This window comes from Glycine max, chromosome 3 (assembly GCF_000004515.6).
Source record: "Glycine max cultivar Williams 82 chromosome 3, Glycine_max_v4.0, whole genome shotgun sequence".
NCBI lineage: Eukaryota > Viridiplantae > Streptophyta > Magnoliopsida > Fabales > Fabaceae > Glycine > Glycine max.
Window position 1 is genome coordinate 4,073,005 of NC_016090.4, and position 16,370 is coordinate 4,089,374.

General features: G+C 30.8%; 3 protein-coding genes across 3 annotated transcripts; 1 reads left to right on the top strand and 2 right to left on the bottom strand.

Moving 5' to 3' along the window:
• The first annotated feature begins 670 nt into the window (after window positions 1-670).
• LOC113001180 (protein WEAK CHLOROPLAST MOVEMENT UNDER BLUE LIGHT 1-like) lies at window positions 671-7,781 on the top strand. The gene is made up of 3 exons (XM_026127981.1): window positions 671-964; window positions 7,168-7,263; window positions 7,536-7,781. The coding sequence occupies exons 1-3, from the start codon at window positions 671-673 to the stop codon at window positions 7,779-7,781; spliced, it is 636 nt and encodes a 211-aa protein (XP_025983766.1).
• Window positions 7,782-11,424: 3,643 nt separating this feature from the next.
• Window positions 11,425-12,514, bottom strand: LOC106798033 (putative disease resistance protein At3g14460). Its single transcript, XM_041013841.1, has one exon. It carries the CDS (start codon window positions 12,463-12,465, stop codon window positions 11,908-11,910), a length of 558 nt encoding a protein of 185 aa, XP_040869775.1. The 5' UTR covers window positions 12,466-12,514; the 3' UTR covers window positions 11,425-11,907.
• Window positions 12,515-14,170: 1,656 nt separating this feature from the next.
• On the bottom strand, window positions 14,171-15,400 carry LOC113001151 (putative disease resistance RPP13-like protein 1). The gene has a single exon (XM_041013840.1). It carries the CDS (start codon window positions 15,319-15,321, stop codon window positions 14,203-14,205), a length of 1,119 nt encoding a protein of 372 aa, XP_040869774.1. The 5' UTR covers window positions 15,322-15,400; the 3' UTR covers window positions 14,171-14,202.
• Window positions 15,401-16,370: the final 970 nt, after the last annotated feature.

The following is a 16,370-nucleotide window of genomic DNA, read 5'->3' on the forward strand; positions in this document are numbered from 1 at the left end:
GGATCTTCTCTTATCAACTTAGAGTTGTATGCTTTATTTGGTTTCTAGGGAGTAATATATCACGTGTTGAAAAACCATTTCCTATAAACTCCATAATATCAATCTCAATATTTGGTTTAGTTTCTATGCACCTTTGAATATGTGAGTTCAATTCAGTTTGATTATTGTCAATAATCCTATATTTAGCATGTGGTTTAGTGTTGGAACTTTCACTCAGCATTTTGATGGTGGAAAGGCTCAAACACAAGTGAGTGAAGTAGTTATGTGTTGTTTGTTAGGTTTCCTAAACTCATATCTAGCTAACTAAATAGCTCCTCAAGATCCAAGAAAGAAGAGTCAAAGACAAACATGACAATTTTCAGACAATATTCATCAAAGCAATTTTGATAACATACAAACAAAGATGGCAAGTGGTTTTTATTGCCTTCAAATCTTTAAATTTATACTTGCGAATCAAGTTGATCCGCATGAAGCTCGCGGATCAACTTGATCCACAGGAAGCATGCGGATCAACCTTTTCTTCTTGTGGATCAACCTGATCCGCAAGTTCAACACAACATAATTAAATACAACCTACAGATCATCTACCCTATTTGCGGATCACCTAGTTCCTAACTTGTCTCTACTGCGGATGACCTAAATACTTAAGCAATCACCAATGGAAGCAACAATGGAAGCAATAACAAACAAGAAAAGGGGCAATAGACCTTACCTCGATGAAGAACAGAAGAGCAACACCTCGCGGAAGAATGGAAGAAGAAGACGCACTCGAAGGGAGAAGAAGAACAACCACCTCGCGCTGGGGAAGCAAACGGGCTCGCGGAAGAAGGAGGAAGGAGGAAGAAAGGTCCACCGGCGGAAGAAAGAAGGAGAAGAGGCTCGCGGAACAAAGAAGGAGAAGAAGAAAGGCTCGCAGAATAGGATAAGAAAAGTTGTGGAAAAAGGAAGAAGAAAGGGTCGTTGGGTGCACAGGCATTTTTAAAAAATAACAAGGGCATTTGCGACTTTTCACAATAAATGCTAGGTGCACCAGCAATAACACTGAGTGCACCTAGCAACGTCCTAATACTTGTATGAACCACAATATTGTTATGGGCTAGCATTTCTACGTACGTATATCTCATACATATATATATCTGACAACGCTCACATGGATTGACATTTATAAAACATTTTTGCACATATGCATGTCGGAGAATGTTGCAACATATATATTAAAAGCGGCTTTTTCACCAAATAAAATTTGCTAAACAAATCATCACGAAAATAATATTGAAAAAAAATACAAATAAGTTCATTTGGCTTTGCTTTTTTATACATGCGGTTAAAGTAAATGTGTAATTACTACTGGAAATTAGCTATTTAACAACGAATTTATGTAAAACCATCATAAACTACTTAAAAAAACCACGTTTATTTTTGCATGTTCAATTGAAAAAATCGTGGTCGTTTACGTAGCAATAATGACAATTTTGTAACATTTTAAAGACAATTTTATAAAAATCATATTTGAATATGGACCATTTTTATTTGTGCCCTAGTTGTCTCACTCCGCACACTCTTACACTGACTCTCAACCGACTTGGTACCCTCTCACTTCATCTGTTCATTCTGCCACTGGCAACGCCGCCATTGTTGCTCTGTGACCATTGAAGCCGCTGTTGCCGTGGTGAGGGCATATTGTTGTACTGCATCTGGTACGCGCCTACTCTGATTCCATTTAATTCGTTTTCGATGGTGCCTGTGTTTCTGCTTTTGGTTTTGACCTTTTATTAGTTGATGTTGTGTTTAGTGTTGCTTTGTTGGCATGCATTGTTCGATTAACTTATTAGCTTAAGTACAATATTAATTATGGGTATTTGTTCATTGCTTGTTCTCTGTGTTAGTAATGGCAATTCAAGTTCTACGTGAATGAAGATTGCTTTTGTTTCTTTCATTTTCATGTTGTTTGTCTGAGTGATATCTGTCATGTCTGTGCGAAGTGAACAATCCACCCTCTCTTTTATTTTATACTTTTTGTAAATTGCGGTGTAATCTGTTTATAGTTCATAAGTAATATGATCAAAGAGGAAAAAAAGGCGTATGTTCTTTTAATATTATTGGATGCCACTCTCATGTCATCAATATTTGTACAAATGATTATTTTTCATTTTCTGTGTGAGTGATATTTGAGATAGGACCATTTGTAGGCCTGACTTGGTTAGTAGGAAAACATTCATCATGTATCTTGAGGGTAAAGGTTCCTGTATTGAATTATGTTTGAAAGTCTTCATGTTTAAATAATCATATAAAGCTATAGTGTTAGACGTTCTTGCTCTTCCTTTATGCTCTTCATCTTTCGAGAGGTTTAAAAATGTAGAACTTATGATATAAGCTCCTTTGCTGAAATAGTTGGTTTATCTCATGAGTGTGAAGTAGGAAGTATAAAAAAAAAAAAAAAAAAAAGTTGCTCTGTTGTGAAGTCGTATGTTCTTTTTGTGGGCTTTAACTAGTCGGTGGTGTTGAAATTTATAAAACATTTTTGCACATATGCAAGTCGAAGAATGTTGAAACATATATATTAAAAGCATCTTTTTCACCAAATAAAGACTTGCTAAATAAATCATTCACGAAAATATTATTGAAAAAAATACAAATTAATTAGCTATGCATGGAGGAAAGTCAACGAATAGCACCTTGAAAAGTCTCCAATAAGTTCATATGACCTTGCTTTCTTATACATGTTTGGTTAGAATAATGGTGTAATTGAGGTCAGGTAACTTGTGAAAAAAAATAAAAAATCTTAAATAGTCTTTTGTTCTTCTATCAAATAGAGTGTGTTTTTAATCTTTTAAAGATTTTTTTTAATCTACATAAATTTTATTATTTTAGATCATGTTGTGAAATAACAATGTTAATTGATGATGATGTAATAATGATATTAATAATTTTTTAACTTGTCATGTCATTAAAAAATTTGATAATACAATCATATGTAATCTTTTTTTGTAAAGTATATTTTTAAATATCACATCAATTAAGTTGACATAATTAACTATTTTTAAAATAGAAGAATTTAAAAAACTAATTTATCAAAAGGTATATAAAAAATATCCTATTTTGAGTATCCATTTGAAATGGTTAAAATGGCATGCTAGAACGTCAAATTTGACTTTCTTCCTCACACAAAAACAGGCTAGTAAAAATTACTAAATTAATGTATTGTATTTCTTTTATTTTATTTTAATAAATTAATGTCTTTTAAGGTAAATGAATCAATGTTCAAAAGTAGTATTAATTTGAAAAAAAAAACCATCAAAAATCTTGTTCGAAACCATGCATGTTTTACACATTGATATTGCTATGTTATACATCAAAAACAAAAAAAATTACATTAAGTATTTCTAGCAACATCTAAAACAGAGAATTGGTTCTCATCTCTTCATGGATTGAACCTTATATATTTGTAATTAGCATACATGATACCAACTTGTGTTCCTTAATTAAAATTTTTAAGTTCAAATTTTGACATTAGATATGGAATAAACCATGTTAGAAGGAAAATATTCACTTTATGACGTTTATGGTCCTTGATAAAAATTAATCATGATTTTTTGCGAAGTAAAACTCATATTTCTTGGATTATCATAGCTACTTCTAGTAATATACAAAGGAATGAATAATTTTTTTCTAGTAAGAATGGATAATGTTTCTCCTCCGTTCCAAAATAATAGTTGTCATATATTGTTTTAGAAAGACAAAGAAAAAGTAAGATGAAAAATAGTAGTATTTTGACTTAATTACACTTTTTACCCCCAATTTATTGTGGCAAATTTTATTCTCAAAAAATTAATTTGACACATTTTACTGTTGACTTTTAAGAAAACTTGCTTACTTTACCCCTATCATTGTGCATTAGTAAGAACAAAAGATCGGGGTAAAATTTGCCAAAAAAAAAATTGGGGTTAAAAAGTGAAATTATGTTATGAGTAAATTGATAGAAGATAAAACTCACAAGTTTCTTAAATGTTGAGGGTGAAATGCATTGTTGGGATAAAATTCACCAAAAAAAAAATTGAGGGTAAAAAGCGTAGATAAGCTTAGTAATTTTACAAATAAACCTTATACCGTCATTAATCCATGTATAGATTTTGTTATTCAGAGTTGAATGATTGACAAATGCATCAAATTGCCACAAGTAGTAAAGTTAAAATGAAAGTTCAAGTGTTGAATCCACAGATATTTTGTTTGTACTTAAGTAGATGAATAGTTAATTGATAAAAAGATTTGAAGAAGGTCGTAGAAAATAATAACTTAAATTGACAGAAAAATAAATTAAAATAAATAAGAGAGAAAAACAATTATAAAAGTAAATTAATTAATTAAAAAAAAAAGAGAATCCAATATTATTGAAGAAGTAAATTCAGAAGATGGAGATGTTGAGAACTTTGCAGGGATAAAATAGTAAATTGCATTAAGAATAAAGATGACTAAACAAAATCAACTTATCCCTAATGATGACTTTATTTAGAAATCATTTTTCAGTTCTATTAAAAAATAATATTTTCGAGTGCTACCCATAAAACTTACCATACAAATGGATAATCAAAGCACAAACAATAATATTAAACACAAGAAAGGATAACGCAAAAGTAATAATATTAAATAGATAGGAAGAAAAATTACATCAAAAGTAGTTGGTGGCCAAGTTCCCAACAAAAGGGATTTAGCCTCTCATTGTCATAGGAGGCCTTACAATTGCAAGAGGATTATGAATATAAAAAGGAAATAAATAAGCAAGGAAATGGAGGAAAGGAATTGTATTCTTGTATAATTTTTGTGTGTTTTTTTTCTTCTTCTCTCTCCTTCTTTTTTTTATAGGTGTATATTAATTTAATTTTCACGCAACCTTCGTGCTGAGCATGATTGTCCTACTTAGCGAGTATGACGGTAACCTCTTACTAAGGACATCTCTTTCCAGAATTAGACTGATTTCCTAAATTAGTTCTACTTCCTAAGCGCCTGAGACGTGCTTAGCGTGCCACTTTAGAATTTCAATATGCTCTCTCGGACCTTACTTTGTTCACTAAACATCATAAATTCATTCACTTTTAATATTTCATACACAAAAACTTAAATGATGATAAAATAATAATTATTTGTACAAAAAGGAAGAAGTATGAGAAAAAAATTATCAATTCCTATATAATTTAATCCCAAAATATACCTATAAATAAATTTATAATTCACCATTAATATTATAATGGAGATAAGTAAAAAAAAAGTAATTAATGTTATATTGAAAAATTAAAATAATAATTGTTTTGAGATATATTTTTATTTTTTCCTTAATAATTATAACAGGGTGAGAGAAATATTTATATATAATTTTATAAAAATTCCTATAATAATTTTTGTAAAATGAAAGGAAAAGATAATTATGAAATGTAATGAGATATAAATTTTTATTAAAAAAATATACATTTTTTTTTCATATAACTCTTTTTTTCCTTCTTTCTCATCACAATATCTCTTATTATATCCTACATTTTTCTATAACATTTTCCTATTTCTCCAAGATCGATGTATTAATTTAATTTTTTTTATAAATTACACTATTTTCTTCTTAAATTTTGTAAAATTACATAAATTACCCCTATATTTTTAACATTAACAATAAATTTTCTCATAGGAAAATACGATGTAATATTTTTAAATAATTAATTAGTTAGTGTAATCTATGAGTTAAGAGTATTGGTGTATATTTATCAAAAATTTAAAAAATTAGTATGGGAATAAATAAAAACGGGAAAATTGTTTAATTTCACAAAACTTTAAAAATAATTAGTGTGATTTATTTTTTTATTTTATATTTGATGGCTTTATAAAAAATATTCAAGCTCCATCACTATATTAAATAACATCCTAACCTTTTTTTTCAATTCATAATAACAACAAAATTTAAACCCACCATCCAAATGGGCCTAAAAACTCCCTAAAATTTGCTACTCATGTTTGCACATTCTTTATAAGTATAGTTAAAACAACCTTAATTCCCTTCACATTTTTCATTATTATTATTACTGATTAAAAAGGAGACATTTTTATTTATATTTTTAAAATAAAGTAAAAAAAAAAGGAACAAAGTAGTGATAATAATTATATTCTTTTTATATGTGAGAATTGAAAATAATGTTAGGAGGTTTACAAGAATTTATGCTACTTGAAGTAATATTTTTTAAAATATTAATTTTTATTTTTTTTTATATTTTTTTCACTTTTATCCTCAATATATTTTTTATTTTTCTTGTTACCTTTTTTCTTAAATAAATCATAATTTTACTATTTTTTTTCTTTTTTGTATTTTTGTCATTTTAACAATTATTTTTATTGAACATTTATAATTTAATAACTTAATTTTTCTGACTTTTAACTACATGTTAATTTTTCATCTTTCAACTAGATTTTATAATGTGGTCTTAGTAACACGCATCTTGTTGCTTTTGGGGTAACCCATTTTGTTTTTTTTTCTCTTTAAAAGCTTTTTTTATTTGTATGGTTTAATACAAGTTCTCAAAGTGAAACTTTAATTTTTTTCGGAGAACAACACTCAAAAATCAAAGAAATTGTATGAGTTTTGTCCCCTAGATAACTAAAGACAAGATCATTTTCTAATGCAGAGCTAAGAGAGTGAAATTAGGTATTGACATATATAAAATATAGACTATAGTGCTGCACTTTTGTGTGAATGTTTACTTTCAGTTCTTTTTAAACTTTTTCTCTTCTTTTTGCAGTCTAATATTTTTGTAGGAATTTTCATTTTAGAAAAGGACAAAACTTAAAGGCAGTTCTCTAAGTGTTTTTTGTGTTGTTCTCTTGTTAGAATTGAAGTTTCATCTTGATAATCTGCCTAATTAATGTTTGCATTGAAGTTCAATACAAGTTCTCAAAGTGAAACTCTAATTTTGATGGGAGAACAACACTGAAAAATCTAAGAAATTGTATCTGAGTTTTGTCCTCTAGATCATTTTCTAATGCATAGCTAAGAGAGTGAAATTTGGTATTGACTTATAATAGATACTATAGTGCCGCATTTTTGTGTGAATGTTTACTTTCAGTTCTTTTTAAGCATTTGTGTTGAGTTATCTTCACAGTTCACAGTAAAACTTTTTCTCTTCTTCTTTTCAGCCGCATCACGCAGAAGAGCTTGACCCTGAAAAACTGGAGGAGCAAGCTGCTGTATTGGAGAAAGACCTGATCCTGAAAGAAAGGGAAACACTTGATGTCTTAAAATAGTTGGATAGTACCAAAAGGCTTGTGGAGAATTTGAAATCAAAGGTACAAAAAGAAGAATCTGAAGCAAATTTGAATTTTCAGACGAGTGTGTGCGAAAATATATCGTCTGTTAAGGAGGATGAGAGAGAAGATAAGAAAAACCGAGTGAGTAATGTTGTTCACAATTCGAAGGAAGGTTGTATCCCCTATCCTTCATCATCCCCAGGGTTAATATTAATGGAATTGAAGCAAGCAAAATTCAATCTGAACATAACTTCAAGGTGCGAGAGGCCGAGGAACAATCGAAGAAGAGAGTTGTAGATGCTATGCATCTAGTTGATGAAGCAAATGTATCTAAAATGGACATTTTGAGAAAGGTAGAGGAAGCCACAGAAGAAGTTAAAACCAGCAAGAAGGCCCTTGAGGAAGCTCTTGAAAGGGTAGAGGCTGCGAATCAAGGAAAGCTAGCAGTTGAAGAAGAAGCCAACACTGAACTTGAGGTGAATAATGGCTTGCTTTTGTGCTGACTAAACAATGAGATTATATTGCATCTTTTTATCTGTTCTCATCTCATCCTCTTATTGTGCTCGACTAAATTTCTTGTTTGTTGTTTAATTTACCTTGCTTGTATATTAACTAAAGTTTGTTCATCACTTGTGACTTGTCATGCTACTAGCTTGTAGAGGTGATTTATGTGAATTTGACTCTTGTAAGCTGATGTTATAATTCTCATATGCATGAGGTTGTTCTATTCTTTCAATGTTTATACATATATTGGCACGTTCGCTTTACCTTGGTTGGTTTGATACATGGTAAAATCTCCTTGGTATATGGTGAGTGTTAAAGGCTGGGATTACTTTCAATGGTAACTTTATTTTATGCACATGAATTCTAAGATTGAATCCAAAAAAGACCAAAGCTGTCTGATCGAATTTTGGTGTTGTGAATTGCATCACATGAGGTGAAAATGTTGACCAGAGTTCAGCATATAACAACTTGAACGTGGGGATAAAATTGAAGAAAATCATTTTAATTTAGCCCTATGCATGTGCCTTGAAACTTTTCATGAAGAATTAGGATCGAGGTTACTTTTCTACTTTTTCTTATTTTAATTGAAGAAATATTCAATGCTCTCCCAATGTGGACATTTAGTGCCTATTTGTTTTGAGAGAATTTTGAAATATTTTAATGCATTCCTTTTATTAACAAACTTGAAAAATAAAAAGAAATGTTTAAATTTAAAATTAACTATGGAAAATTGGTTATAAGAGTAATATCCAACTAAACTAAGAAAAAAACTCAGTATCCTCAAGTTCGAGTAATAAATATGCATTTATATTAAATATTAAAAAAATTATTTTTAATAGTTTTATCCGATTTGATTAGGACGGTTCCCGTACAAGATATGTAAAATATTTAAAATCGATATTCAATCATTTTTCAAATTTATGAAAATGAAACTGGCAAATATGTTGATATGTTTTTTTTTTATATTATTAAGAGTACTTATGTTTAGATATATTAAATTAGTTAAGGGATATTTTAGAGATGATCGATAGTATTAAATTAAATCATGTAAAATTATTAAAATTTATATATATTTAATACTAGTATATAAGATTTTTTTTCTTTTTCTTGTATTCAATATTGAATTGGGTAAAACATATTTTCAGTATACTTAAAGCAATAAGCATAAAGAGATGTTCAACTTTAAAGAGAATATTCTAAAAGGCATGTTGGACGCAATTTGTAAAAAGCTAGTGTTTACTGTTTAGACACTTTTTTTTTTATAAAAAAAATGTAAATCCATATTTTTGGTACTTTGTTTAAAAATGCTTATAGCGTTGGACGAGATGGGTTATTTTTTTTTTCAGAAAAGATAATTTGTCTTTCAAAATGATTTTTTAATAAAACATGTGTAAGCAAAATCTTTTGAACATATAATTACGTACCCATGTAATACAGTGTTAGTTAATTCACAATTTTTTTAAAAATTATTATTACCAAAATTTTATGATATCATCGATGTTTATATTTTTATTTCTTATATATATATATATATATAAATTATTACATTACTTAAAATTATTTATGAAAAATAAATTTAATTAAATATAATATTCAGTAACTATTCAAGTATATTTAAATATAATTATCAACTTGTAACAGAGATATACTTTTAGTTTTTTTTTAGAAAATATTATTATTAGCTTTAAAATGTTTTATATATGTGATATTTTAAATTACTTTGTATCACAATTATTATATATGTTAAATATTTGTTTTCTTTGAAAAAAATATAAATAAAATTAAAACTTAAAATTGAGATTAATCCATACATGCATATATAATCATATTTAAATTTTAAACTACATCAATCGCACAATGAATTAAGAAAACCAAAGATTGTATCAAATGATATTTCTCTTTTTCAAAACCAATCTACTCCATAAACTCCTCGGACGGCTATTAGGAAAGTGAAAAGGAAAATATAAAAAATTAAAAAAATAAATAGTTTGACTTTGTAGAAGTCATAATCACATTCTTTATCATTCTTCTCTTCTCCATCCCCTCATTGTTACACCTGATACATTTATTTCTTTAACACGTCCTATTTTCTGATCAATATGAAAATAATATATTGCCTCTTTGTTTTCTGATCATGCTATTGCACTGATGTATTTTCTGTTCTTATCATGATTAGTTCCACATTATTATTATGTCATGCACTTCATCTCATCATGGTGCGTTGCACTAATATTAATGATCGTTCTATAAATCTTTGTCGTACCCCTTAAATTTCATTGGCTTCTATCTTTTTTTCTGATGGAAATTAATTAATTAACATTGGCTTTTGAAGTGCTTGTTAATTACAGGCACCATGGAGTAAAGGGTGGGGCTTTTGTTTCTGATTTTGTTGGGTACTGCTTGGGCTTGTCATGCAAGAGAGGTAGCAATAATCTCTGGTAACAATTGTTAGATTGGCATTTTTCTCATCTTTTTGCTTTTAAATTTAATTATCGTGCTAAGTGAGATGGATATAACGTAGTTACAACCTCACACCAAATTTACTGTACCATAATAAAGTGTGCCTGCTTCTTGTAGTAATAATATAAATAGTGATGAACCACACACCTTCTAAAACCAAATACCCATACCTGTTTCATATTCCTAGTAACATAGAGATAGAATGCAAGGCTTGTATTATTCACTCTCCTATATATTTATTTACCAAACTTTGGTGGAAATTTTATGAAGTGACAGGTTCATATTAGCTTTTAACCATCCATGGAAAACTGGAAAAAAGAAAAGGCTGGCACTAACAACCAGTTATTTGTCAATAGGAAAGGAAGCTTGGGCCAAATTGAAGGATGTTGTGGAAAATTGAGTGTCTCTTTGATTTCAGAAGCTTTACTTTTTTTTTCCCCAATACTTACAAAAATATCATCTTATTTTTTTACCACATGTTATGTTTTGAAGGATGTGTTTTGCTACAAAGTACTGATACTTTAATTTGCTTCATGCATCTATATCTGATACCAATATATTGATATATTTCACTGGTACATACATGTGAAGTGACCAATTCTTTAAAAAAATTATGAAAATCAAATATAGTGACATGTAACATAGAAGTAAGTGTAATATAGAAATATAAAAAGTATTATTTCTTGATGAACCAAATATGAAAATTGTTTTGTTTATAGATAATTTCAAGAAAGAAATGAGAATGATCTACAATTTTTTTATTTTGTTTTTAGTAATGTCTAAGAAGTATGTATGTTCTTCAATTTACCGAATTGCAATTGTATATTTATTATGCTTTTATCAATTCTTACATATGTACATATCTATCATATTTTTAGAATGATCATACCACTATTAATTTATAGGACAGGGGATAAAAAATAAGCTGAAATCATCCAATCCTTCTGAAGTTCACTTGGTACACCTTTTCATCCTTCACATTGTATCAAACGAAAAATCTCACAAATAAAAATTCAGTTACTGAGAAAGTGTCAATTTCACGTCAATTAAATCAAAAGTTACATTTAGCACTAGTTCAAATTTAAACATAGATTCATGGGTAGGTAAAATTTCTACGGGCCAATCAACCATATCTGAAAAACAAAAATAAGTTTCCCACGGTCATTTTCACTCTCGCCTCAATAATCTTAAGGAAAAATTAAGTTAGAATATAACAACACTGATGTGTAACATTTTTCCGGAGAATCATTATATTTAAGTATTTATCAATGTTGTTACTTAGTACCTGTATCGTTACTTCTTCGAAGCTAGGGGTTAAGCGACACTCTTCAGTGAATTTGATTTAGATGATATCACACGTTGCCTTTGATAATTTGTTGATTCTCTGTAGATTCAGTAACATATATACAAGGTCAATTTCCATTTCAGAATCAATTGGATTTAGTAAAACTTAAAAGGAGGAAGACATGAAATGAAACATATCCTTGACAGAAATAGTTTTGTAGTTGGTTAGACTTAGAAGATACCTGTTGATCATCCTTTGTGGCTAAATCCATCAATCGTCAACCTTAATGCCAGGGATGTGGGAAACTTTAGCCCAAATTTGAGGGTGCTTCATACGGCATCGTTGTTCCAGCAAAGGACATCCCCTTATGGTTAAATTTATTAGAGAGACAGGAAGACTTTCTCCAGCCATATTCTCCAGCTTTGGACATCTCTTAATTTCTTAATTTCTAATTGTTGCAGGGATGTGAGATGGAGAAGCCCCGTGCAGTCCAACATCTCCAGATTTGACAAGTCAAATAGATACAGAGTCGTAAGGGAGGGAGGCAGCAAACCCTCCTTAGGGAAGGACTTGATGCCATCACATCGACCCCAATCATTGAGATGAGTAAGCATGCCCATGGATGGCCATGCTAGGCCGCTCAGTAGTTTCTCACAATTCTCAATCCAAACTGTTCTCAGGTTAGGTGGCATATCCCGTTTTGGAAAGGACTCAATTTCTGGGCAGTTGGATATGCCGAGACATTCTAACTTTGGGAGAAGACTACTCATCTCATCAGGTAACGACTTCAACTTGTCAGAGCCCCAAACACTGAAATTAATCAAGTTGGGCGCAGGCAATCCTTCTCTCCAGAATGATACGAAGTTGGGGCATTGGTAAATTCTCAAAGAACACAGACTCTTAAATGACTCTGCCCCTGAAACCAAAAGATATTCCATATTTTCACACTTTTGGATTGTGAGATCTCTGAGATTTGGAAAGGTAACCAATGGATTTCGCAAGTTAACAAGATTTCGCATGTCACTGGGCAACTTAGTCAGTTTTCCGCAATTATACAACTTCAAAGTTTACAGATTGTATAAATTACACAATGACTTTGGCAGTGTTTCTGCACTTGAATGAGAGAGATCTAAATAGCGCAGATGGATCAATTTACCTATTATAATAAATTTTTTTATGAAATAAAATTTATTTTGATCAAATTAACTTTTAAACTAATTAAATTAATTAAAAAGTTCTTAGACTACTGTCTCTCTAAGATTATGGTCGACTAAAAAGTAAAAAATTAAAACTTAAATTTTAGATTATTAAAAAAAATATTTACAATTAATTTTTATAAAACAAAAAAGACATCATACATATTATATTGACAAAAAAATATGCCAAACATATAATTGTCAATTTTTTTTAAAAAAAAAATTATTTTAGATTCCACCCATAATTGAACTGCCCTCCCTCAACTAGATCACTTCACTTAAAACTTTCGCTTGTCAATTTTCCATACTTCGTCTGGGATTAGTCAATCTTCGTATAATGACCAATGTACCATAATATACGAACAATTAGTCCCCATGATGGTCAGTCATGTGACATGTATAGTAGCAGTAAACTATTGTTTGTTCAACAATTTCATACCTATTGACTAGAAATCTAGAAAAAAAACCATACGGTAAAAGCGATCACATCCATTCCCAATAAGGCAGGCAACTCGTTCTCCACTCTTCAAGATTCTCTTCTACATACTCACCGGCAAAGACTAAGTTAATTTGATGACTTATCTTAGTTTCTTGCTTACTTGCCAGAAAAACTTTTTGGCTAGTCTGATTCTGTTTCGTACCTGCAGTAAGGACTCCATCTCCATCAACCTAAGTTATAATCAACCTCGTAACTATAAACTTTCTATCCAAATATGCTTTTATAAAAATTATTAACATGCAATTATTAAGTTTTTATATCATCTCAACGTCACAGTCATTTCCAATCACACTACATAAAAAATCATGATTTATCGGACGCTAAATTCTTTAACTCGGTCGCTAGCGTTGCAACCGAAATTGCGGCCGAAATCTAGGTGTTGTAAAAATATTAGCTTCGACACTATGATACATTGTGCCTCCTCATTATTGAATGGAGCAGCTTCAAAATTGATAATGGACAAGAAAGTTCTCAGAAATTTTGCTCTACCAACAACATCAAAGATGTCCAAGACTGAAGAATTGAATTTGGCAAATGACAAATGACGAGTCTTAGTATTGATCTTTGTTTCTTTCCCAAGTTCTTCTGATCTAAAATAAAAATCTCCACCGAGTGATGTGGCTAGATCATGCATGAGGTCATGCATCACAAAACATTTGCCATAAGGCCTACTACTTCTATTTGTACTTGAACGTTGGAAAAATGATCTCGAAACCAAATCATCAAAATACTCATGACCCACCTCTTCTAAAGTCCTACCATTTCTGGATTTCATCAAAAGATCTTCGGTCATCCACAACAAGATTAATTCATTTTTATCAAATTCGTAATCTTGTGGATACAACGAACAATAAACAAAGCACGGTTTTAAATGTGGAGGGAGATAATGATAACTAAGTCTCAGTGCTGGAATAACTTTACACTCACCTTCAGAAAGATCCCAAATGTCATTCTTCAGAATATTATTCCAATCCCCAATGTCATGCTTTCTTCTCAACATGCCTCCAAGCGACTGTGCTGCTTAAAGGCTGTCCATTGCACTTTTTAACAATCTCCTTTCCAATTTTTTCTAGTGTTGTTGTGTTCTCGTTCGATTCCGAGGAAAGACACGCATGGTTCGCAAACACTGACCAACAATCTTCATTCGACAATTGGTTTAGATGATAGGTGTGAACAGTTTGGACTATAGATGCTGTTTTTTCACTGCAGGTTGTTAGAAGAATCTTACTTCTCCTAATCCCACGGTTAAATGGTTTCTTAAGAAGACTCCAATCAACATAATCCTCCGTCCAAACATCATCCAAGACAATTAAGAATTTTTTATCTTTCAGCTTATCCATCAATTCAAGATGAAGTAGATTCAGATCATTCAATTTACAAGGCTGTCCAGTAACAGCCTCTATTATAATTTTTGTGACCTTGAGAACATCAAATTCTTGAGAAACACAAACCCATGCCTTAAAGTCAAATATCTCTTCCAAATTCTCATCATTGTACACCAATTGGGCCAAAGTAGTTTTTCCAACCCCTCCCATGCCCACAATAGGAACCACAGACACTTCCCTACCGTCACTCTTATCCTCCGTCAACAACTTGATTATGGCCTCCTTATCTTTCTCCCTGCCATATATATGAGATTCATCTTCCAGCGATGTCGATGGAGCTTTCCATGACAAGTTCTCCACTGCACTCTCTTTCAAATCAAGACTCTCCTTGAGTTTTAAATGAGACTCAAGTGTGACAACTATGTCTTCCAACTTACTAACGATCTTCCTATCGGAAAAGCGAGAAAAAAAGTTTCTTACCTTATTTTGGGTGGCAGCTTTGGTGAAAACATGGTCGAGTAAGTCATCGGCCTCATAGACAGCATCTTTGAGATCATCGAACCAGTGTTTGACATTGGTGTTTGTGATCTGTTTCTTCTCGGCATCATCAAGCACAGCTCCAACCACTCTGAGAGTGGTCTCCAACTTTTGAAGCAACTTCTTGCTAAGCTTCTTTCCAAGGATCAAGTCAACAAACTCAGGTGAAGCCAGCCTGTCGAAAACCACATCAAGGAAAGCAGAGAGAAAGGCACCACCTACCACTGCTGCTGCCATTATCTCAAGAACAAAAGATGATCAGAGTAGAAAGACAAAGCCAAGGAATTGGTTGCTACGAACTGGGTTGGTTCTTGGTAAGGTTAACTGATGTGATGAGATTTGGCTTAAGTTTACTCGTTCTGCCGTGCAAGACAAAAGTACGGTTTATTTATTTATTATTATTATTATGGTGGTGCGTGACCTATCACGTTGGCCTGGATGCTTTTTGGGAGTCTCTTTACTTTTGTTCCTGTTCAAATTACTATAAATTTCTAGAATATGTTTAAATATAATATGTATGAAAATAGTAGAATATTTTAAAACTATAGTGTGTATGAATATAGTAGAGTAATTTAGAACTATAATGTGTATGAATATGGTAGAACAATCTAGAACTATAAGTATAAGACAGAATAATCTAGAACTATCATGATATTAATCTATCATGAAAACTCTAGAAAGACCTAAAGTAATGTAGAAACATTTACCACCATTGAGAGGTTGGTGACTTTATAAATAGGCAATTGGTATGTTGTAATTAATCAATCCAAGAAATCAATGACATAGCATTCTTTCTAAAATAATTCTCTAAAACTATCAATTATCAACTATCATCTAATCAACTATCAACAGTTTCCTACATGTTGCTTTCTTGTTATTTCTATTTTGAATTTAGCTCCTCCAAACTAAAGACTCAAGAGATTTAAAGAGTGATGATATTTCTACCGTTAATTTTTTTAAAAAATGGATTATATTTCTAAAATGCTTTAATTAAAGTTAGTGATGGCCAGCTTCCTGCTTCCAAACCGTGTGGACCAGTGGTGTATGTTTTTTTCTTTCTTCTCTGAAATTGCTTGCAGGTTTCACAAAACACTGATCCCTTTTCTTTGTGATATGTCTGGATGGCTGCAAGGGTACTGTGCGTATTTAAGTTCCTGTCTTTAATGGTTTGTAAGACAAGTTGTATTAAAGCAGATTGTACATGTGTTTGTATGAACGGTACAAAAGTTGATTTCACAAATGTAATTTATATTTGGATATTTCTATTTTAAAAATAAGTTAGTAGT